The 25,997-nt window shown below is 42.1% G+C and overlaps 1 protein-coding gene across 1 annotated transcript in view; it reads right to left on the bottom strand.

Moving 5' to 3' along the window:
• Nucleotides 1-25,997, bottom strand: part of TTLL5 (tubulin tyrosine ligase like 5) — a 135,815-nt gene that overhangs the window by 14,981 nt on the left and 94,837 nt on the right. Inside the window, exons 31-32 of the mRNA XM_067296837.1 lie at nucleotides 12,380-12,557; nucleotides 3,270-3,490 (exon numbers count right to left, since the gene is read on the bottom strand). Of these exons, the coding sequence (XP_067152938.1) occupies nucleotides 3,270-3,490; nucleotides 12,380-12,557 (399 nt within the window). The remainder of the gene's footprint in view (nucleotides 1-3,269; nucleotides 3,491-12,379; nucleotides 12,558-25,997) is intronic.

Raw genomic sequence — 25,997 nt, 5'->3', positions numbered from 1 at the left:
AGTTCTCCACACTGTTAGCTTAAGCAAGGAGTCTGCTTTGGACACAATCCATTATAAAGTCAACGTACCACCTTTTACAAGTTGAGAGTCTGAGAAAACAAGAGAGAACAGGAACAGAAAATAAAAGACTGAATTGTCTGCCTGTTCCATTACTTTTTTTCCTTTATGTTCTAACTAGGGAAGTGTCCAAGTTACAAGATAGTTTTTGAATTAGTCAGTAATGTTCATCTTTAGCATCTCATTCTGTTTGTAGCTGATTTTTCTCTTATTCTTTCCCTCCTCTTCTGGAGGCCATGTGTGATGGCTGGGAGAGAAATGATAATGCATGCAAGGAAGAGATAGGTCAAAAAGACAAAGTTGATTCTAGTTTGTCTTCACAGTCCAGTCTCTGGATAAATTCTACAAACAAGTTTGAAAATAAGATTTTTATTAAGATGTTCAGCAACAGCCAGGAGGTGCAAAGAGCAGACAGAGAAATAAGTTCTGGCTTACAGGAATTTAAGAAAAAAATGAGACATAAGAGCTTTAACAACAGAATGAACAAAATGGGATTAGTTTCAGTGAGTGTAAGTCTTGTGGAAATAATATATAGCACTGAGACCTTCTTTGAGGAAAGAGGTCAGGAAAACAGCCAAAAAGAATTAGGGGTGAGCGCGGGTAGCAAATCAAAGATGACCTGACAGAGAAATGAAGCAGCCAAAAAGCCAAAATTACGTTAGATTTTATGGAGAGGGATAGTTGCCATGTCATAACCTGAGGATACAGTAGTCCCACACTGGAAAATTACAATTCTGGGTGCCACAATGCAAGCACTCTGACAAACTGAAGAAAATACAGTAAATTCAAGAGACAATTAAGGACTTGGCAGGTGGAACTACTATCTGAGGTTAACAAAACCTCAACAAGTCTAAGCAACTCTAGGAATCTCCAAGAACTAGAAGAATATTCAAAAGATGGAAAGTATGTGCAAAGGAAACTGTTTAGGGTGGTTCAGGAAGGAGGAACAAGGCACAACAGTATGAAACAAAGGATAAATTCAGATTGCTCATCAGGAGAAACTTTCTAATAATAAGGTTGTTTAGACTCTCCTGGTGGGATTTCTGCCACTGGAGTTTTTGAAAAGCAGACTACACACAGTGACAGAGAATACTCTGTATAGAATAACCAGGGATGGTAAAGAACAAGCTGGAGCATGCAAGGCATCTTTTTCATCTCTATATTCCTTTGAGGCAGAGGGTTCTCTCCATTCACTCTCCTCTGTTGATGCATCTCTGTTTTTTTCCTGACAACAATAGACAGATTAAATTAGACTGAGACACAGTAGTTTTCAAATGATCAGCTCTCAGTATGCTGGAAGAATAGCTGGGCACTGCTGTTTTCCATGTAAGTGAAAAAAATGTTACTGCAAGATCCTATGAATGGCAAGAATGGGTTCGTAGCCTTGTGCTGGAGTCTGAAAGGCAACTTGGAAAGTATTTCCGGAGTGGCTCCTTGCAGCCTTCAATACTTGGATTAGGTTTCTGAAATTCTGAAGGAATCTTTTGCTTTTTTTCCCCCTTCTGTGCATTTTTGGTGCTGAACTTTTTCCGGTTTTCCCACACTCCTGCCTGTCACAGAGCAGAAACCACAAAAATGCAGCAAAGTAAAGTCTGTCCAAGGAGCTGCAATTCCATCTCACAAGGATAAACATTTCTTCTGCCAAGAAGTGAGCACAGCACACCGGCATCTTCAAATACACATCCCTGCTGCCCGGCAGAGAAACCCACTGACACAGCTTGTCACCTGTACTAACATGAGCCACCCAGCATAAAAGAAATCAGAGAGCAAACCCACCAGCATATACCTGCCAGACCTGACGCTCAAATCTGCACTTGCTGAGTCGACAAAGTCTACTAACATCACTTTCTTTTTAAATAGTTTTAGGGGATGAATTTAGTGTGCTATCTATTAAGATAATAAAAGTACAGGAAGGAAATATATGAGTTTCTCCAACACAGTTCTGCCCAAGCTCCTTAAATATGCCTTGCAGTTCCAGATTCAATCCCCACACACTGACTGTGCCCATCTTCACACGGCATCTTTCCTCACTAATCTTTTATGAAGCCTCCTCTCTTTTAATCAAGGAGGGGAACACAGAATCAGGTAACCTCACAGGAACCTGTTCTGAAAGCTTTACAACTCTTCTGGTCATAGAGTATAAGGGAGGAAGTTATGAATGAAGCTTTTCCCCTTCAGTATTCAGAGATGAAACAAGGCTGATATATAAGGAAAAAACTGAAGAAGGATTTAAATGATGGAATTGCTTTAGACCAAGAGGAGATAAGCAGAGACATGATGGAGCTACTAATGAAACGTAAAGATAAGAAAAAAAAATAGAACTCTTGTTCACATTCTCTTATAATGCACAAAAAAGAAGACACTCCAAGAAATGGAAAGGAAGCAAACTTAAAGTAAGCAACACTTCATGAAGCACACTTGAGTGCTTTATTTTGCTTTTAAACATAACACACACCAAACCCATCTACCTTAGAATGGTAAAAACCATAACCAAAAGCTCAGTAAAAGTTAAGATAAGTTTCCTCATTATCTACAGGTAATGAGGAAAGCTATCGTTAAATTAGGCAGAATATAAACACTTTAAATGAAATAAACACTTGTGCTTAAAGGCATAAGTCAATCATTATACGTTGGGTTTATGGGGGAACTTGGCTTAAGGGTAGATTAGCTTGTTAAGGCTTTTTTTTTTTTGGCAGTTTCTTCTGATCCTCCAGATTCTAGCCTCCATCAAAGATTAAACATGGGGGAGTGACTCGAGTGCCTAAACACAGGTGTCAAGCACCATACTGTATGCTGTCAGTTATTTGAGACATCTGCAGGGGACTGGTAGATAAAACATAAGACCTACAGGAGACTTGTGCTCATCTGGAGCAGCAGCTGGAGGCCAAGTGAAACAGCCCTGGGCATTTAAAATGGCACTAGCAACTTGTATTTAGGTAACTGAATCCCACTCTGGATCAAACACTCCTCTGATTCAACCTGGCAGTTCCTATGTCCTTACATTTGTATGATGTTACAGTTCTGCTTACCTTAGTATTGCAAAACATGAAGCTTCACAATAGTGAGCACCTACTGCAGTTTACATCAGTTAAGGTGTTCTGAGCCAGAAAGATCTATGCCTGAGTCACATGTAGACAGGTTCTTTTCCCAGATTCCTTTTGTGGAGGATGAGTGTCAATTCTCTGTTGTGGATGGGGAGAGACAAAACTTACTTGGAAATCCTCTGCGTTGCAGTCTTTCTGACCACTGCCTGCCTGTGGTTTGCTCGAGGCTTTGGAACCAGCTGAGAAGGCATACTCTGGGATGGCATCACTTTGTGCGAACTGGCTGCCTTCTGGATACTGGAAGTGGCACTTGATGTCTTGCAGGCAGCAGAGCCAGCTGACGTAGGTATATGGCTGGTGCTGGATTGTGAGTGGTTGGCAAACAGAACCTGGCAAAAAAAGAAAACATAAATACCATAGTGTCTTTCTGAATATCATTGAGAGAGCTGATAGAGTGGGTGACATTTTTGTAAGAAAGAATATTTGCTGGTGAAGGAAACCCCCAGGGTTCCCAAGCACAAACAAGAAGAGTTTAGTGATCAAATCAGTGAAGTAGTTTTAAAGCTGAATTTTACACCCTTGCACACCGGGACTAGCTTCTAGGAAGGCAAACAAGCTCATTGCTGCCACAGAATGATACTGTTCCAGAGGAAAAAAACAAGAGATCACCATTCCCAACCAGACCATACAGTGGGTCCCATCCTCAGAGAAACATAGCTTTTATAGCTTTTACCCATTTTCTGCATCTACTCTGTCAAGTTATTCTTTGTGTGGGAGCTGGGATTGAGACAAAGTCACAGGAAAGAAAAAGGTTATAGGGAATATCTTACAATGCCAGTTCTTCAGTCCAGCCGTTTAGGTGCTCAGAATATCAGGAGGCTCTAGGGTACCCTGCCTGAATAAGGAATTTTAGGTTGGCAACTGACAGAAAGGAAATCCCAGTAATATCACAGAACAAAAAATGTTTCTATTCCTAAAGCAGGTGGGGGGTAAGTATGCTGCAGATTTGATAAGGGGAATAAAACAATCTGCATGTTATGAGACACTAGAGAACTCAGCAACGGAGCTGGCAAGGGGGGGAGTGAGGAATGGTTCCCTATGTGAGCTCTGCAAAACACTCAACTCTTTTCAGAAAGGACCAACTTGCTCGGAGTTCTGCCTTGGCTTTTCTCAAAGTTAGTCAGATTCCCAGGGCAAAGAGGCAATGCCATAACCATGTAGTTTCATAGCTAGAGAGCAATGATAGAAGATGAGGGGAATAGCTGAGCACCCACCAGTCACCTCAGAATGACCTTGGGAGCAGTGCACTTCACTGCATTTGTCCTGAGTTTCTTCTCTGGTGAAAAACACACAAAGCCACAGAGAGTGGGCTCCAGGCTCCACAGAAAACCACAGTCTGAGGGCTGGCTGAGTCTCCACACAAAGACAGGAAAAGCCCCTCTCCCCCGCAATTCTCTGGCAAATGGCAGGGCACTTGTGTGTGGGAAGGAGTTTCTGACAGGCAGAGCTCTAGAGAGAAAAGGAAGCGCAGGAGCCAAAACAGGCCTGTTTCCTAACTAGAGCTCACTGACAAGATCCCCTTGAGCTCTCCAACCCTTATTAACCTCTCCCTCCCCTGAAGTTCTACCTTGATCCCAGCTTTCAGATTTTGAATAACTAGCTGATATAAATGCAGAAGTCTGGAATAAAGCAGAAAAAAAAAGAACAAAACAACCAAACCAAGCTAAAACAAAGCTTGGTTTAGTCTGTTGCATCTCAGAGCTTGACACATTATGGGGTTAGGATAAGCCTCTCAACTCACTGCCCCCCTTCTTATTCACAGGTCATACTTCACTTGTGTCTTGTTTGATATTATGTATACTATTTCTTTTAAATTCTTTTTCTTGTTAATAAAATCACTATGATCCTGGAGTCTGCAAAGCATACAGCCTTAATCCCTTCCCTCAACATGCGTGGGCAAGAGGTCTGTCACCCCGAAGAAATGGCAAACATGGATTCCTGTAACAAAGTCCGATCAGCAAAATCTGGGCTGAGACCTTCCTAAAGAAAGGTCATAGATGTTTTTCTTGGGGATAACGGACTTCCAAAAAGGCCTTTGTCTCCATGCTGTGCTGAGATCCTGGCTGCCTTCCAGGCAAGGATGGGGAGACTGGAAGCTGACATGGACCATGGCTTCTGGATTCAGCTACAAAGCATACTGCCCTGCTGTGAACTCCAGGGGGACAGGACGGGAAACCAGGAGAAGCTACTGTGCAAATAAAAAGGGCAGCTGGGGAGAACAGAGCCTGACCACACAAAGGAAGGCTTGGGAAGGGATTTCAGGACATCCAAAAAAGCCCTCATCCCTCAGGATCCTGAAGGGCCAGGATCTAGGGAGAGCAGAAGCCTAGAGAAACCCTGACAGAAGCAGTTCTGGAGCAGTTAGTGCCCTACAACTATTAGTATTACAAGAAAATAACTTGGAAATAATCTTGCCCGGCTGGCAGATTGAACTCAGTGATGAGGAGATGTGCTTCCCTGACAAGTTTTTAGAAGTACAAATCTGAAAATACTTAGAACACTATAGGATTTTTAAGCTAAAAATCATGTAAAATATTAGTGAGTTAATTCTCTTGTATAATTCTCCTCGGAGGTAGGAACATTCGGAAAAGGACAACATTAACCCTGTTTTGGAGGTGGAGAATCTTAGGCACTGACAGAGAAAGAGATCTTCCCCAAGCCACAGACTGAGGCAATATAAAAAGGTAGATTAAGAACTCAGAGAAGATCTTGACTCCCCATATTCACCCATTAGATCACACCTCTCTTGCATCCACATCTACACATGAACACCACAGATAAAGTGTTATCTGTACAAAAATAGTCATTTTCAATTAGAAAATCTAAACACATACAGCTTGTCATAAACGACAATGCATATCTAAAAGTATTAGCAAGTAGCAACCGATCTTGGACTGCTCATGATTAAAAGCAGGGAGGTACTATGAGTTTGAAGAAAAGCAGATATATTAGTGATCCTCAAAAACAGAAAGAATGTTCCTGGCACTTATGATCCCTGTATCTAACACCCATCCCTAGCACAGTAACAGAACAAATGTTGCAAGCAAAAACATGCTCACTCTGTGACCAGAGGAGCTAATGAAGCTCATTTCCTGTCAGTCTGTCTTGGGGCTGAATGTTATAGTATCTAATATAAAGTATACCCCAAATTATGCTTCCTTCATGGGTTTGGGGCATTCTTGTGTGGATTTTCTGCTGTCTAACTAGGGGTGGCCTCATACTGCAGCCTTTGCCTTAGTGGGAATAGTAGCTGAGTCTCCTTCCCATATCCATAGCTCTTTATTTTCATGAAATTAAAAAAAAAAAATGCAGCTTTGAGATTTCTATCCCATAGTTATCCAGTTTAAATTGGATCAACAAGTTTGAAGATGATGAGAGACACAGCAGTGCATGGGAACTAACAGATAGACACAGACAATACACACACGTGTGTGTAACCTGACTGCACAGGTCTGTGCAGCTAGGGAGCCAGTTACAAAGCACTAACACAGGAAACTGAGATGTTCATAAGCAATAAACAGTGATGAGGATTTAATTAAAAAAAACCTGTTAGTAAAACAATAGCATTTTGGATGACATTACAAAAATACAGAGAATCAAAAGGCTTGGAAAACCTTTGGAGTCATATCAATTGTTTGGTGCAGATTCCTTCAAATACTCATTAATAAATTCAGTTAAATCAATGTGGATGCAACAATCATTTGAATTAACTGCCACAGTGTTAGATTGTAGGAAGAGGAACATCTTGAGGACACCAACAAATTAAAAAAGGGAGAGCAAATTCATGGTATTCACAGACGGTCCTGAAGCAGGTCTTCTTTGGTAAATTCTTTAAAACAGGGACTAAAATATACTAAAATAAATTGACTCAGCGCTTCTTCCCTTGTCTCTCTTTTGGTATGTGGTTTATCTTTTTAAACTGGGAGTTCTCGGAGGCAAGGATTGGGTCATATCATTATATTGGAAGGATATTTAACACATCTGGGCGTTACCATAATTCTAATAATAGTGACAGAATCAGAAACATAGGGACAAAGCTTCAGCTGGTAGAAATCAGCACAGACTACTGCTTTCAGAACAGTTGTTCTGCTTTACTTAGAGTGAGACTTCGACTCATCGGTATCACAAGATTCAAATAGGAAAAATGGCAGTTAGCACATCTAGAGGGAAAACAATCTGAGGGAGAAAGCTACAAAACAAGAATGAGAGACTGAAGGGTAAGAGAGGCTGCAAATCTGACAGCAGTCCAATATACAATAGTCCAGAAAACAGCTAATGGTGTTTAAGGCTGCATTCAAAGAGGCCCTGTGTCCCCAGGCAGGAATAATACAGTTCTAGGAATATTAGGAATATTATTTTGAACACCCAATGTTCCTAGTCAGATCCGAATAAACTGTAGGGAATTCAGGAAAGACTCATATAAGTCAAAAGGAAAAAAAGTTTGCTAAACTTCACAAAATGAGGAATATTTCAGAGAACATACCATTTTTAAATGATTAAGAGAGGAGAATTATTTAGAATGAATTTAGCCCAGTGTTTTATAGCATAAAATCTATTTAAATTTCTGATTGAAAATGTGATCACAAGTGGCCACACAACTCATTAACAAGATTTATGTCTTGTTTAACATGACCTTTTTTGATATAAGTAGGACTGATGGGGATCATTCCACTATATGACTGAACTTTTTTTGTTTTAATTTAGCTTATTTCCCATGTGAAATGTTTGGCATAAAACTCTAAACCCAGTAGATGCTGGGCTAAGCAGACAGAACATAGCAACACAGAGGAGGAGAAACCTCCCTAACAGCTAATGGCATCTTTCCAGTACAGGAAACAATTAGAGAATAAACAATGATGGTATATTAACTGCCTTGCCAACTGCAGCAGTGATACTAACATCTAGGTCATAACATGTCACACAAAGTCTCCTTTAAACATTAAAAATACTGCTATAAACCCATTTTTCATGTCTTTTGGTTTGATTTTGTAATCCTTGTTCCTTGATTCTGTTGATATCAGATTTAAGCCTCTTGTCTCCACTTTCAAACTCTGCCCCCTATCTATTTTATCTGTTTTCTCAGGCCTTGTGTTATATTTGTTCCTTGGCCCTATCACCGCACAAAGCTTTATTTATTTGCTTGTTAGATCCTCATCCAGCTGCAGTTTTCTTTAGTGCAGACCCAGGGAATGAAATACCTGTTTTGGTACTGAAGATCTATTTCCACCAGACTACACTGCATGAACTGACTTCCACAAAAAGTAAGTGGAAAGGGTTCGTTATTATTCTCCTTCCTCCACCTACATACTATTTTTTACTCTGTAAATTGTGAAATGCTTGGAGGAGGAATCATCATTCTTAAGTGTCTGGAAAGTGCTCAACCAAGAGTGGGCGCTACCACAAATGAATACACAATAAGCCCTTATGATCAGATACCTCGCCTGCATGGTGGGGGGAGTATTCCTACTACACAAATACTTGGCTAGGAACTTCTGCCTATGTTTTCCAACACATCCAGCTCATCTCCAGTGTATTGAACTGGTGAACAAACAGTCAGAAGCATTTGCCATAATGGTACTTCTGTTACTTGTTCACATGCTATTCATATGCAGACAATCAGTCCAGCTGTCACAAAGAGAAGGAAAGATGGGCATCTAATCATATTGTATGGTCATGCCATGTCTAGGGAGTGCCTTCAGATATCTTGATAAATGCATCTCAGCTACTGACAACTAACTAGCCTGCCTTCCAAGCCATAACAAGAACTTGAAAAAAACATATGAAATGTATGGCTAGGAGATATGCTGCATGCATTCCCCAAAGCAGAGATATCATGACACTCTGTCAAGTGATGGACATTCCTCTTTGGGGGATGTATTTCTTTGGTTGATGGAAGTAAGCTTTCACAATTACAAAGCATTTCATACAGTGGGTCAGTGTTAATCAGACAAACTGACCACACGGGGGGAAATCATTTTCTGACAATCATCCAATAACTGTCTGACAACAGCCAAGACCAAAACTGTGACCTCCCAAGCTCCAGAGCACTGCTCTGGCCAAGCAGCCCTTTAATTCTGGTTAAGATCATTTGGGAAAAAAACAGGATCCACTAAAAAGGGTGAATCCAAGCCCACGGAGGCCACACTAAGGTCAAGCCCTTGTTTTCCTCTTATCATTCCTTCCCCTCATAGCAAGGCTGTGATGGTAATATAGAATCTCCAAACTGTCCTCCTAGACCTCCCTCCTTTTGCAAGGCTTTAAGTATTAGGAGAAACAGAGGCAATTTCCAGATAAATGCAGAAATTTTTTTGGCCTTGTGCAATACACTTTCTTAGATCAGAGTAACAACTGTTGACTGTGTCCTGACCAGTCTGTTAGTGCTATGACTGCAAAATGTAATTCTTTTCACTGTGATGAGGGCTTCCTATAAAAGACCCAACTGAGGCTAAACTCTGGCTCCCAGTTCCATGCATCTTACTTCCAGAATGCTAGTATGCTTTCCCCATTTCCAGCATCCATGTCAAGCTGCTGGTGAAAAGAGAGCAGGAAAAAACATGATGCTGTATCAGAAAAGATCTTCACAGTTAGAAATCTATAGAAGATTAGAAAGGGAAGGGAAAGTATGAGAAAAGGAAGACAACTAAGGAGATGCATGGAGAAGCACTGAATTTGAGGTTCTCAAGCTCTGCAGAGCACAGAATGAGAGACTCACCTTCTCCTATCTCCTCCTTTATTTCCAGCTGTTAATCTGATGAAGGAAACTAGAAACACAATACTTTCCTAACAAGATTTTACAAAATGAGTGGTCAATGCCACTGGCACAAGGATGCTCTATAACAGAAATGGAGATGAGCTAGGAAAACAGAAGGTGAGATTGGGATGAGGGACTTGAATGTAACAGAAAAGACAACAAAGGACGGAGCAGATCTCAATACAAGGGAAGGAACAGAAGGGAGAGGCTGGGCAATGGGAGATAGGTGGCTTAGGTGACACTGCCCAGGAAATGTGGTAATGCCCAGCAGGCCAGGAGAAGCTAAATTGATAGTGGGGGAAGAAGGAGAGGGAAAAGAGGACCGATGATGGCCAGCAGGAAAAGGTGGTATAGAAGCCAAAACAGTTGGAGGGGGATACAGGACAGACCGTATGCAAACAGCAGCAAGGAGAAGGCAGTTCCTGTGAAGGCAAGTCAAGGGGCTGAAGTCTGAAAGGCTCACTAGCAGAAGGAAGCAATCAGTGACAACAAACTAGAGAGGGAACTGGGGATAGATGGGTGAAGATGAGCATAATGCAATGACAGGGAGAGGCAACAGAGGATCAGTGCAATTGTGACTGGAAGGGGAGATCTGGTTGGCTCCAAAGTCTACTGGGAGAAGAAATGTTCAAGAGACAATCATTTTATTAAAATGTAGTTTTCACTACAGAAAGTTTGACAGCATCCATGTTCAGCAAATCTTTCTTCATTAATGGCAACTTCAGAGCAGCCTGAGCCCTGCAGCATGGCAAAGGCCTCAATACTGTAACTCTGACCTGCTTGGCTCAGAGAGAGAAGGGGAGGGAGAGAGGGAAGGGGGGATGTTGTGGGGGTGAGTGGAGTTTTAACAAAGAATCACTTTAACAGAAACTCCTGAGTAATGGCTCTGCCCCAGGCCAAGAATAACATCAGCTCAATGTCAGCAATTAGAAGAGGGCTCAGCCAGGCTCCATGGCCAGCTCCAGACTCCTCACAGGCACAGTCTAGCTCACAGCCCTCTCCTGAGCTCATAAGCATCCTTGACTGCCCACCCAGAGCCCCTAGGATGGAGATGAAAGGAAGACCTCCTGCTCAGAGGGACAGCAAACAGACTGAAGGTGGGGGAATTTGGGAAAGAAAATCACATGGCTGAGTGAGGGCTTTGAGAGAAGGAGTGTGAGGAACAAAGGTGGAAGTGCCTCTCCCTCAAGACTCTTTTAAAAAAGGATGGGGGCAAATTGACTACAAGTCATTCTCATGGACCCTGACTAGCGACTCTTCTGCTTCATAGGAGGGAGAGTGGGTGTTCAGACCTATACATGTTAGTTCTGCTCTTAGTTTTGTTGGAGTCCAGCCCTGCCAAACTGCCCAGCAAATAAGTGCCTCCTAATGCAGATCAGTCTCTTTCGAGCAGATTTATTCACCTGAAGACTTCCCTTTAGCAGGGAAGCCTTTGGGCCATCACTCAGAAGAAAAAACACACTTCCCTCTCCATAATAAGAAAGAAGGGTAATGACTGCATCAATGAGCTCGTTCTGACTTTGGAAGATTCCCCAGGCAGGGTGCAAATGCTGTTCCAGACACAGTGGTTCACCCTTGGCATCTAGGAATCACCCAGGACATCAAGAATACAAACCCCTTTTCATGTTTCCTCTGGCTCTGGGACATTCAGATCATCTTTTCTCCTTGCAATTATAACAAGGAGTCATACATCTGTCAGACAGCTCAATGCAAAGCAGTGAAAGATCTTAAATGTAACAATAGCAAAATGCGTAGGAGGCCTTGAGAAGATTTTCGAGGTTGCAGGGAAAGCTTGCACCTGGGATCAGGGTCAATGGCCACATTGCCTGGACACTTAAGGCTCTTAAAAGAAACTAACATTCCTTCAAAAGAAAGATTAAGATTCTCCTAAATCATTTCTGATTTAAGTACTGCTGTTTTGATGACTGCCCTTGAAGACATTCAGGAGGACAATTGGTCAAGATGAAGCCCTGATGGTGTCTCTTTGTCACAGAGGACACAGAGAGCTGTCAACACAATTTCAAGACCCCATGTTTGGAAACACTGAAATGCAATGTTGACCCAACTTGAGGCATTACCTGAGACAAACTCAAGTAAAAGCAGGAGCATGCCATTCAATGATAGGATTAAGTGACACAGAACAGGGAAGCCTATAGACAGTCATAAGGATGTCTGAGGCACTATAAAGGGGTGCACCAGTATCAGCCTCAAATTGGTACAGTAAAGCAAGCAGCAGCATGCCAGTAGGCAAACAGAGGAGGATGCTGACACAGTGAAAGAGGCCAATGGGAACCAGAGAATCAAAACATTATCAAAATCACTTCATGTAATATTAGTTCTGTTGTCATAACCCACTGGAAGAGCTACTTCCTCCACAAAAGCTGTGCCACATATGTTGGCTCTGAATTGGTCCTGTACATCTAAGACTCAGCACTGTTACCTCCCAGAAAGCATTTTTCTTAGTTACCTGGTGCCGAACTTGACTTTGCTCCAACAGCTGTCGAGACTGAAGTTTCTGCTGCTGGAGTTGCTGCACAGCAAAATGGAGCTGATAGTTGGGATGTGCCAGCTGACTCCCTGTCATCTTGTTGTAAACACTGTTCTCCAACTCCCCTTCCCAGGAAAAATGATCACTCTCCGGAGCCCTGAGAAAAGAAGAGCCATCACATCTTCATCATTCTGCATATACGGACTCTTGCTTATAGGGCACTATTGCTTCCTAAAGATTCCTTACTACCTAGCCAGGTAGGAATTTGTATTAAGTGGCCTCTGGCAAACACAATACCTGCCGCAGGTGCTATGTGCCACCTGTGGCCTTGCCAAAGATTTTCTTGAAATCCAGACTGGGACCGTATTACCAGTCGTAACATCATACTTGAGGGAGAATAAAGGAAGAGAAAAGAGAGGGAAAACTCAAGACTGGAGCATGTCCATGGCTGATTAACTCTGAAGAGAGGCAGAGTTGCAACAGAAGAAGAGCTAAAGATTCCCATCGTTGGGGAGACAGGTATTTGTTTGGATTCATAAAAATTTTGTTAATACACTAACATAAGGCTTATACCAAGCATACATATGCTGCAGTGAGGGTAGAATAAAAGACAGACGTGTAGTGTAATACCCACAGAGGGGACAAAGGACTGGTAGGGTAAGGTTGCAATTAGGGCAAATATTGACTCTATACAGTTACAGTTCAAAAGACCTGAGGGGAGTGAACGTGGGTTCATTTCTTTCATCATCTGAGTAATGTAAGTCTGTCTCAGACTAGCAAAAGCCTCCTGCAAAGATGCAGGAGTTCTTACAACACAGGCTTATATGGTGGTAGTTCAGCTGTGGCCTGCAACATGATAAGTGCTAACAGGAGCTCACTGGCTTGCTTTGAAGTTTGTAAGCCTGGGCCAGAAGGCAGCTAAAGCACACGTCTACCCAGGGGTTAGGGGCTTTGCAGAGAGCAGGTGGCAGACTGACAGGGCCACGAGGTGGCCTGAAGAGGCTACAATGGCCCAGCAACCCACACACCCTGTGTTCACAAGACAGGATGCCATATGGCCCACTGAATCCTGACACTCTGGCTAATAAAAACTTCAAGCCTCAGTGCCTGAGCTTCCCAAGTCCCTTCTGAGCTCTGTCATGATTCTCTCAGCCACTCTTTCCAAACATTTCCTTTGGGTTGCTCATGCAGACTTCCCTTGTATATCCTGTGCATGTTATAACTGCCTGGCATGTAAAAGACACTTTGTGCTTCCGTTTTATGCCATGATGCAGAGTGTAGGTCATGTTTTTTGCAAGGGGTTTACCCTAGTCTCCTCATTTCATGATCCTATCTCAACTTACATCCTGGATTCTTTGAATGTGTCATGGGTTCCCCTCAGTGTGTTACTGCCTCCCCTGTAATCTTCACTATCAGACCAACCCCTTAAAATGTTCTAAAGGATGTTTGAAACAAGACTGGAACAACTCTGACAGCCCTACGTATTCTCCCCCAGTGATGGCCGAATGCATCCTTTTCAAAGAAAATTGAGGACAAGGACTCTAAACACCAAAGGGTCCCTCTCCTCCTCAGGTTCTCAGCAACAGAGGAATAAAACAGCCCATCAGAAAAGGAGTTCAACTACTAACACCTCCACCTAGCTTCCTTGGGGACTCCTCCTGCTTGGAGCACCACTACCACTTTATTGCCGATGGGGCATCAGCTGTAGGTAGTCATTTGTAGACTTCTCTGTGCAAGTGATGCCACCCATGCTTCCTCAGTCCTGTGCTTGTACTGTACCCCAGTGCAAAGCTGGATAAATGACTCTTGCTCTCTACTCCGTTTTGCTACCTCACCAAGATTTTCAGTTTCAATTCTTCTCCTTTCACCAGTGCTTGGAAAATCGTGTAATGTTGCAGACAGTACTCAGGCCTGGAAACCCAAGTTATATAGGTCTGAATCTGGCTCTGTGGTTAACCTTGGGAGAGCTGCTTCCCTCTTCTGAACCTGCCGTTCCCTTTCTGCCCACCTTTGGGAGCAGGGACTATCTCTTCCTACTGCTTTATAACGTGACTGTTCTCTAACATCATTCAATGGCTGTAAATGCTATTGCAAAGTTTAAATATATATACGTTTTAAACATCTCCTCTGTTTTTCAGGGTTCCTCAGTTTCCCCTCTTAAAATGCCTATAATTTTTCTCCTCCTTTCTAAAACTCCCTTAGATGCTCTTTTTCCTCTTGATTCTGTTAAAGAATCTCAGGTATTTCCCCCTTTCTCTTTCGCGCTCCTTCCTCAAACAAAACGAGCACAGGGGAACCTCTACAGTGGTTACATTCATGATATGCATATTCTTTTAACCTTCCCCACAGTAGTGGGGTCAAGGCTCTCTACTGTTGTGGTTTTATCTGCAATTGCTCAGCTCTGCAAGGGTACCACAAGGATGTGTGTGTGTGTTGTTGGCCTCCCAGCACTGTCCCCTACCAGGCACAGAATGCCACAAAAAGCATAACTTAAAAGAAGGACACAACAAGGCACAAAGGAATCTTCAAAACGATCCCCAGCTGTCTCCTCTCCGATCCCACCAGTTCACCACATGGCTTATCATCAGGTTGCTGTCATCTGTACCCTACCCCCCCCCATCCCAAGGGTAATAAATGTTCCTTCCATTGCATAGGTACTGATTCCATCATCCCTCCAGATGTTAAAGCCCTCTAGACTTCTTTGCCAATGTATGAAGCAGCTGCAGTCTCTGTAATCCTCCCAGTAAAGTCAGGTCGTGCTGACAGCTGAAAAGCATAAAGGACTGTGCTGGACTGCGATGCACCCTTTGGGAGATAGCTGGGGGTCACTGCAGACCAGCACTTGAAACAAACATCAACTGCAGCAGATACGAAGCTGAAGAGGAGCATTCAGGAGCTCTGTTAGTGTCACCTTAGTGCTCGGTAAACAGCCTGATTAATTTCTCATCAATACCACTAATGGACCATTATCTTCAATACCTCCATTTTGAACTAAACAACATTTTGCTTGCCCATTTTCCATGGAATAACGTTTTCACACCAGCAATTTCTCAGTTGAGAAAGATTTGATAAGGTCACTCAAAAATGTCCTTTAAGAAACTAAGCCAACATAGGATAAAGGGAATACTTTCTCATGGAGTTAATAACTAGTTAAAAGACAGGAAATAGAATAAATGGACAGTTTTCAAAATGGAAGGAGATCGCCAATGGGGTCTCACAGACATCCGTGCTATGGTCTCTGCTGTTTAAACTATTTATAAGTGATCTGCAAAAAGAGAATGAATTTCATTCAAGTTTGTTGCTGATACTCAGCTACAGAGAATAGTAAAAATGAAAGTCACTATGAAAAAAATGCGAAAAAACCCTCACAGTACTGAATGATTAGACATTAAACTGGCAGATGACATTCTATTTAACAACTACAAAGTCATGTACGCAGAGAAACACGATCCTGGTTTTACAAAGCAATGGGCTTTGAACTAGTTATTTCCCTTCAGGAAAGACAGCTTATAGCTATAGCTGTAATAGATTTTTCTAGGAAAACATCAGTAAAATACAATCAAGTGTTAGGAATTATTAGGAAAGGAATATGGAACAAAACTGAGAACACTGTTATGCTACCATATAAACCCAAATCACATCCATCTCTTGCATACTGAGCATAGTTCTACTCCATGTGCCCCCTCTCATCTCAAAAAGCGTACAGTAAGACTGGAAAAAGTACAAAGAAACTCTGCACAGATGATCAAAGGTATGGAACAGCTTATATACTGAGGAATGACTAAATAAATAAGGACTCTTCAGCTTGGAAAAGAGACAACTGAAAGGAAGTATGAAAAATATCTATAAAATCAAGAACTTCAGGGAAATGGAGAATAGGGAACAACTAGTCACTGTTGCTCAAGATACAAGAGGTAGGCAAAACCTGCCTACCTGATGATTTCATCTGGTTAAAGCAAACAAAAGGAGGTACTTTTTCTCCTAACACATAATTAAACTGTGGATGCCTTATTACCACAGGAAGCTAAGGATGCCAAAAATTTACAAGGGTTCAAAAATGATTAGACAAACTCATGGAAGCAAAAGCCACTAACACTATTCACATACAAAGATATCACCTCTCGGCCAGAACATCACTGAGCTGCAGATTGCTGAGATCTAGAGAGTACTAGGGAAGTATCATCATCCCATAACATCAGCTAGTACTCTTCCCTCAGCATCTTCTATTGGCTACTGGCTGAGCAGGACATTGAACCAGATAGACCCGTGGTCTGACCTAATATAACCAGTATTGCTTATGCATCAGGGACCCGAAACTAAACCTGTCTCAGGCCTGAGGCAGAAGCTAGAGAATTCAGTCAAGCAGTCTTTAAGGCATTCAGTCAAGTTACAAGATTAATTCTAGAAACTAACACTTGTTCCAACTCCAAACCTGCAATGCATAAATTCTATCCTTTGATACAAAAGAATGCTTGGGAAGCTCAAGACCGAGTGATCCATTCTAAAACATGAAAGTCAAGATGAAATGGAGGAGATGAAACTGATGCAAATGAAAACTCCACTGAAGTTTGTCCTGCTTATAGCCAAACTGGCTGTGTGCCATGGAGATGACACAGTGACTACAGTCTGTAGTAGGGTGAGGGCCACTAACTGAATGGCAAAACTTCAGGATCATTTCCTTGATCCTCATTTCTTTTACTTTGACATATCCAGCACAGGATTTACTATTACAGAAATACAAAAATTGGAGACTGATGGTTCAAGTTTTTTACAAATGCATTGGGATTGCTGCCTTGATCCAGCATTTGTCCATTTCAACGGGCTCTCAAATGCTTGCCTTTGATTTCTAACCTGATTTAACCTACTTTTTCTGATTTAACCAATATTTCATGGTGCAGCTTCTATTCTCAGCCTCTGCCTGTTAGCTGATTTATCAAAGCACGACAGCACATTTGGAGTCTTCCTGAAGCTAGCTTTTCTGCTTAAGGAATTCTACAGTAAACTCAGCACAGTAATGAAGGCTGGAAAAAGGCTGTAAGGGGATAACAGATGCTTAATAGATGCTACAGAGCTCACATGGTAGAAAGACTATATAAACTGGGGGAAAAGCTTTGTCACCTTTTTAGATAAAGTCAAAAATCACCAGAAATGCCCCATGCTCCCAAGGGAAATGAGTCTCCATCAGAATAACTACTCACAGACCTGCTTCTTTTCAATGAAGTATCATTGCTTGAACACTACTGATTGCCTGTATGCTCATTTGCTCACATGGACAGATCATAGATACAGGCATGGATGCACATGCATGCACACACACATACACACACACACACACGAAACAAATTCCTGCCAGTACCACCAGAAGAGAGAGGGTTTCATTCTGTCAGCCAGGCTAGTTGTGAGCAATCTTCTCACAGCTCAGGGGTGTTCAGGATTATTTATGGGTTGCTTAGTTTAGAGACCTGGCCAGGATTCAGGCCTTCAGTATGTGCAGGAAATCTCAGCCTTGGCATTAAGGCCCATCCTTTGTAAGCAAGATTCCATCCTTCCAGCAGTTCTTAGGGCTACTCAGTATTTCTGGCAGGAAACCCGCTGTGCTCCTTTCTTTGAACTGTAATTTTCATAAAGCCTGGGCCAGAATTCCCCCTTCCTCTTCACTGACAGCCTAAGAGCTCTCTGCTGCAAGTTTTTTTTTGCGTCACAGAAGGTACAGGTTTGCCTCCAAGAGCAATTCCAGCAGATCTCCATGCTATTATGATCCCAGCCCAGCCTAAAAGTGCTACAACACCACACACCAGTCTTCATGTTCTCTGCTTCTGAATTCCCTTTCATGCTTTGGCTCTCTAAGAGGACCTCATATCCAATTCATTAGCTCTCTTCTGATGTAAGCAACCCTTATGCAGTCAACTATCTACACGTGTGCTAGGAACTAATATTAGAGGTCTGTTCATTGACTACAGAATAAAAGGTTGTATGCAATCCAGCCTCTGTATGTGAAAGATGGGGTGATGAGCTCTTATGAGAAATGAGAGAGCTGGTCTTCTGTGCCCACTTCAAATGGATTTGAAGGGAATTCCCAAGACTGAAACTGTAGAGAATGGCTGAATGCCATCCTCTGAGAAACTTGTAGTTACTAAGAACCATCTGATGCACAGCAAGTCCCTGCTGAAAGAATGACACTGGTAAGCCTGCACTTCTTCTAGCACCCACCATTCCAAAGCAACTCATTCAAAGCATCTGACAAAGCAGGGTCTTCTACAACACAGCCATCTCTGGGATGAGTCTTAGAGGACAACAAAAGACAACAGAAGAGGACAGGGCAAAGAAAAATCTTTACCCAACTGAAACTACAGGGAAATAATCAGGGAGGAGTATAATGCAGGAATAGAAGTGATTCAGAATATAATTCAGGATATAATTTCTCAATCCAGAATTTGGATTTAAATTGGGTCTAAAACATCCAATGTTCTCAAAAAACAATTAACAATTTTTAAATACCACAAATGCTATGTATAGGGCTTTCATTTATACTTTGACTGAAGCCTTCTTCCAATGGCACAATACTGACTCCTGTGTGCCAGGCAACAATAGCAATTCATGAAGTATGCTGGTGTTCCAGATATATCACTTACTAAGTGTGAACTTATGAAACATTTGAAAAGTGCCTACACCCCACTGAAAAGGTAATGCAAACTATGTTCAAATTACTTAAGAAAATGAAGCTTAGGCATTCTTGAAAAATATTCTTCTACGTTTAACCCTGCTTAATTTGTGAAAACTGACAGGATCACAGTGGAAGACACTATGGCTGGAGGTCTAGCAAACTGAAAAAAATTATCCTTTCAGGTGTGGAAACAAGCTGACAATGAAAACATTTTAGAACCTTTCCTGTAAAGGCAGGAGTTAAAGCGGAACAAGGGCCATTGCTGGCAACAGGGGAGCCCAAAGCATTTAGAAATCAGTGATCCCACCTTGCCATGGAATGCAAGACAATCTCAGGCCCACAGGGCATTCAGGTGATATGACAAGTCCAGGAAGCTTTCAGAATAAAGCCTTCCTGGGCACCAGATTCTAGAAAGTAGTTGGCATTGCAACTAATGATTCTGTCTAGTGTGGCAACTCCCAGCATCCTGCTGACTTGTGTTCAGGCACTCAGAAAAACACAGAACATTTTATCCGGCAGACTACATGCTTCTTCCATCCCTAACAATAGGCCCTAGATTCGGGCTGGCTATGGAGAAATGATAAACATAGTGGGACGCAACCCAGGACGCTGGGGGCCTGGCTGGGGTGCAGGACTGTTGGGCCTCTCACAGTGCCACTTGCCTCAAGGCCTTTCTTTGTCTTTTCTCCCTCTTTCTCTCCCCTCAGCTTCAAAAGCAATAAATTAATTGAAAAATAGAGCAACAAGTCTTTGAGAATGGTTTCCTCCTGGCCTCTCCTGTTATCAGGAATGTCTAAGAAAGAGTGACTTTGGTTCAGTTTAGTCAGCAAGAGCCTGTATTTTAGCATGGTCTGTAAATCGTACAGCCACAACATGCAAGTCCCTAAAGCACTCAGCAGCAGCTACGCTACAAAGGTAAAGAAAGGTAGCTTTCCAAAAACCAGGGAAGAACAAAGCACTTTTAATATTCCTAAATGAGCTGTGCCTGGGACTTTGGAGATCTTCCGAAGCCCAGGGAGCTGTCCAGAATTCTCAACAGTGCAGGTACATAAAGACAGTAAAGAGGCAGGAAGCAGCTGGCCTATATAAAACCAGGATGCCATCACCTGGCTTGCAATCTGCTTTCAAGCTCTGCAAGAGAAGCCAAGGAAAAGCTTTCAAAGTTAATGAGCAGTCTGTCGAGGCTGTGTTGGCACAGCAAATGTGTGGAACTGCATTCTGGGTTCAAATCCAGTTCAAAGCGACAAATACAATCTCCCATGGTGAAGGTGTTGCAGAGATGTAGGAGAGTTTCTGTAGCAGACCATCAGTCGAACTTTCCCCTCTTAGTGACGAGGCACAGCTGCAGACCACTTGTAACAGTTTGAGTCTCAGTTCCTCAGCTCCCCACTTTCCCAGTAGCTAAAGCTACTTTTACCTACATAACAGGTAAGAGAACAGTCAGTATCTTTGCACCATTAGACAGCAGGAGGTGTACAAGGCCCATGTGAAAACCTTGGGACCGAGCGGCACATTGGTTTAGGGAAAGAACATGAGTGGATCTGCAGATTTAACTACAACTACCAGACCAAGATCCATTCACAGGTTAACTGTAATAGCTACCAGAGGCACAATTCAAGCATCCCAGGACATTTTAATGTGTTTAATTACTAGCAAATGTCAGGAGTCCCTCTCTGCTATTCTCACAATTCCCCTTTTCAACCGAGAGACTTGATGTTGTTACAAATATTTTATTCAAAAACAAAGATGTGAGCAAAAGCATCCAACTCATCTCCTTGTGGTGCAGGATTAGCACATGTTCTAGTGGCTGGAGCAGTCCATGCATTCCCAGCTGCACTACTCTATAGGCAGGTACATGTTCAGTGCCCAGAATTTTCCCTGAGATTCACAACTAAACCTATCTTTTCTTCCATTTTAACTGCCTGACCTTCCCTTTATTTTGGGTCTAAACCTCCACCACTAGACCTCTCTCCCCTTAGAGCCTAGCCAACCTTGGCACACTTAACTCCCTTCATCTTTTCCCTTAACTCAGTCCCTTTGGACCTTTGATTACATATTGCTTTTCTCTGAATTTTCTCCAATTTATGAATATGGGGGGCTAGTAGGGTGCCCAAAACTGAACACATTATTCCAGATGTGGATGTACAATAGCTACATAGGGAAAGCCCATTGCCTCCTTGCTCATTTACTTCATTCTACAAGTGCTATCCAAGTTCATTGGCTTCTTTCTTTTTTTGTTTTCTAGTATATGCTGCTGTCCAATTTATTTCTTTCTCCCTGGCTTCTGTAAGTTATTCTTGCTTCTTTACCTGTCATCAAATACCTGGCTTTTGGAGCAAAAAGTGATTTTCTTACAACAATGGCAATGTAGTGCCTATTCACTGCTGCAAATCAGGAATTAAGTGCATTTCAGGGTCTCCATATCTAGGCAGAGCCATGAGTACAGCAGGTTAGAAATTAGGTGTATCAAGACAGCCTAGCAGAGGACCAGCAGGTTGAGATTAGGTTTCCCCTGCAGTGCTCCATAATCTGCCTAAACTATTCCCGGACTTAGCTGGCATTATCAACCTCTTTCTTTCAGGAGTACTAAACCTGGCAGCCTTCGTAAATGAAATGAAATATTTACTCTTCAGTGGAGCCAATTTTTATTGGGCCCCTAGTAGCATCCTTGGCTCCATGCCACGTACAAAATACTGTCAGCCTCTCTGATCTGGGAAATACTTGGCAGGTAAACTACATTGTTTTTGCTTCTTCTTACACAGGGCAGCTTTGAAATTCACTTATACAGCGACTAAATCAAGAAAACTAACAGACAGCCGGCTGGAAAATTCAATGCCTCCATCCTATTGCTGCTCGTCAGGTCACTGGAGAAGCAGTGAAGGCAGCTGAACTTATCTCCTCCATGTGATCCACATTAACAAAATCACACAGCCTTTCTACCCTCAAATAGTGCAAACACAGAGGTGAGCTATACTGAATGGGACGTGGTTCAGGGCTCTGGTTTCCTGCACATACTTTCACACCTACAAACACAGGCAGAGCCTGCAAAAACTTTTAATGGCAAGACATACATATGATAAGATTAATACAGATGAAAAAGAAGCCTGCTATCATTTCTCCCCTCATAGCGAAGCTTTGGGGAAGATTACCTACTTAAATCTGACATGCAGTTGCCTGAACTGCTCCCTCTCCCACCACCACCTTGCCAATTTTAACGCATTAAATAGATGTGAAGCTCAGACAGAACAGATGGACTCTGAATGAAGCCACCTCACTGTACTGCCTAGTTTTGCCTTGATTAGGGTAAGTCATGTCAGGCTTAGATAACGTGCTATCTAAGCCCCACCTTAAATTTGATCACTTTTCCTAGGCCAGGCAGAGTCTCTCAGGTGAATATACACACTACACAGAATTTGAAGTACCAGGAGCTTAGGCACAATGTTGCACCCTTACAGAGATGGGAAAGGTCTTCTTCACTATATAGGTTCCACTGTAAAATCTTGGCATGGATCAGGTGGATTAACACAAAATGTGACTTGTATTGAGTTTCTTCTAATCTTGCCCCTATCGTTGTAGGCAAGTCTATTGAAAAATCAAACTGAAAAAGACTGGTGGGCTCTATCCATTCCCCGCCATACATTTATTAGTGCTTTATCCGAGCAGATTTTGTATTTTAGGGGTGGATAGCGGCAGTATCACACGAAGATGAAAGCATAATAAATAGACATCACTATCTGTTTAGAATATACTTTTCATTGAGCCTGTAATAAAAGTCAGTGATCTGCCACCTTCCTCGAAATTCATTCTCCCTACCTTTCTTCAGAGAGGTAGGGGTTAAGTCAGGACCAGTAAGTTAGTCCTGCACCCTGTAATGCCTCCTTTGAAAAGCCGCTCACACAGTTTACAGGGAGAGAGTGAGAGTGCAGCTGCTGTCCCAGCCAACATTTGGTTCCTATTACAGTGAATAAATCCCCCCTCCCCCTTTTCTTTTCTTTTTTCCCTTTTTATATTAAAAGTCCATCAAACACATTTTTTTCTCCTTAATATTTTCCATTAAGTTTCCTCCTGTGTAGGCTTTCCCAGAATGCTGTCCTCCTTGCTATATGTGCTAAAGCAGCAACTGCAAAATCCCACTGAATAAAAGAATGGAGAATGAAGGGAGCAGCTCAGGGCCCTTTTTCAAATCTCAAGAGGCAGGTGAAAAGTTACCATTGGGCTAAACTGGTGAAATATAGAGCACTTGAAAAAAATAAACAAAGAAACAAAAATCAGGCTGTTGACTTTGGTAGGGTTAGGATTCATGAGAGCAGGGAGAGTACTCAAAGCCCTCTGCTTCTCCTAAAAGCAGAAATACCCTGCAGAGCTAAATGCCCTTGCCACCATGAAGCCTCCCAAAAGACTCAGGACAAGATAGTATTACACTACAGGGTTTTAAGGGGCTTTAAGGGTTCCTCCATGGTTGTGTTTCCCAGGATTCCACCTGAGGTCCAAATGACTTTTTGGTTGTGTCATATGACAGTGGACTAGAGATGCTACATGTTCCTAATTTGGGTTGTTTTGTTGTCTAAATATTAAATACCAAGTACTCAGAAAAACCTCTAAAGAACATGACAAGTCTCTAAACTGCAGTGAAGTTCATGAAAGCAATCAACTTTGCTTGATACCTTGTACATCTCTCATCTTGTTACGCAGTACATGGAGACCCTCCATGTCTAAAAGACACTCTGCCGAGTGTCTTTTGGAGAAGACTTGATAAATTTGACAGGTTAGATGGTCTGTTTAAGGGGACAAAGCATGCTGAAGTATACAGTTCCCTGACATCATGCCTATAAAGTCTGAGGCCAAGAATCATAGCCAGATAACAGAACTTCACAAAAGAAGCAACACATCTACATTTATAATCTGTAAACCTAAAGGGAAGGCCCAGAAGCTATTCTGTGTTTCAAGAGCAAGGATGTGCAAATTCATCTAATCAAGGCTTGTGGAAAGTCTCATCTGAAAGCTAGTGTAAGTTGGGCAACAGTGATATTAGAGAAGCACTGTGGTGAAAGAGGTGGAATAGTAGTATGTCACCAGCAAAACGCAACTCTGGTACCATTCAGTAACACAGCTAAAGCTGTGCAACATCCAGCTGCTGAAGCAGAGTGAAATAAGAGAAAAATATAAAACAAGAATTCAAGGTCATTCTCCTTGCTGTGTGCTTGCGGTTAACACTTTCTTGGTTTTGGATAATTCCTCAAACAATGATACAAGGGCAGAGTAAAGGTTCTCAAGAGTCCTTTTCCCTTAAATAACTGAAATTTATCAACCTAGCTCCAATGTAATGAAGCTAAGGGAATTTCCCATTAAAAAGAATATTGACTTACACAGCCCCCTAAGCCTGATGGAGCTTGCCTGCTGGCCAGAGAGGCATCTCTAGCGCTCTCATTTTCCCCATGTTCTAACCTTGATTTTTTATGTAGCTTCCTCTCTCTTGGCCCCACAAACAGATTTTGATAGGATAACAAAGCCTGGCAACATACAGAGTGGATTTATTTGTGAGTGATCTCCCACCTGTTAATAAAATTTTTTTTCTCCTCAGGTTTCCTTTGCAGTTTTGTTATGCTGGAACTAAGGGAGCAAATTTTTATCTCCACCTCCTGTACAAAGATCCACTCACCTGCTGTGGCTCCTGAACCTTTAACAATGGGTTAGAAAAAGAGTAGGAAGGGGAACTGGCAAGGTCTGCATCAGCACACACTTTCTAAAGTCTATAATAAAGTGATTAAAGAAAATATAATGGTGGCAGTGGTGCTCTCAGTTCCACAATCAAAGAGAGAATAACTGCATGGTTATCACCTGTTGCACAAACATACCCAATAACTGTCTATATGCTGCTTAGATAAGAGACCATCCTACCATGCACGCAGCAGCAACAAATACCACTGATACAGAGACCACAGATAGACAGTACACAAACCATGACATATACGTAAACTTTCAGTCATCCTAAGAGGAGCATGGCTCACTGGCACCAAAGTAATCCCAGGGCTGTGGTGCTAGTTATTTTACAGCTGGAAGCTTTTCTGGAATCCCTGCAAGTTTCATGATGCTCACACAACACTGTTTGTACTGTAAAAGGTAAGCGCTATTTCTCCCTCACTCACTGGCCACCTCCCTTCCTTAGAGTTAATGGAAGATATTTTGCTGGAAGTAGTTATTTCAACCAAGGCAGCACAAACTCTAAGCAATTCTCTTTTCAAGCTAAATCTGTCAGAACTTTTCCACGTCCATAGTGTTCCTTCTAAGAATCCTTCAGAGACACTCTACTTGCAGAAAACTGCCTTTCAGAAAAAAATTCTGCCCTATGAACACACAGCATTTTTTTTAAACAAATTTATTGTAGTTCAGTACTAGCTAAGATTCAGCCCAAAAAAATGACTTCAGAACTGAATAGTAGATCCAATTTTGAGTTGCATATTTTCAATACTGAAAGAGAAAATATTTTAGAAAAATCTATAGGCAACACTGGAATAAAGGATTACCCCACCTCCTTCCTGAAACTTCCCACGCACCTGTCCCCCTCTATTGTCAGTGGTACCAGGAACTGGTGATGACATACCAGGATTGGACTATAATGGACTGAAGGAAAGAATGGAAAGACTTTTATTTTTATAAAGCCTCACCTGAAAAAAGCATGTTCTTCAAATACTGCACAGCAAGAATCTCCCTATTTTCTGGCACTTTTTCCTCCAAGTATTAATACCACAGAAGTGTGCTCCCTTGCCAGAAAAGTATTCCAGTTTATGACAATTTTGGCTTTCTTGCTGCTCCTTTGTTTTAAGCTATGCAGAAAACAGTCCCTGCTCCACTCCTAATGTTCCATAAATTCCGATCTCCTATTGGGATCTATCTACCTTTTCATCTGCAGAAGAGAACAGAGCTCAACGTACA

Source organism: Apteryx mantelli, chromosome 4 (genome assembly GCF_036417845.1).
Source record: "Apteryx mantelli isolate bAptMan1 chromosome 4, bAptMan1.hap1, whole genome shotgun sequence".
NCBI classification, from domain to species: Eukaryota; Metazoa; Chordata; class Aves; order Apterygiformes; family Apterygidae; genus Apteryx; species Apteryx mantelli.
Note: the sequence above shows the minus strand (reverse complement) of the source record. Positions and strands in the feature narration are given on the sequence as shown.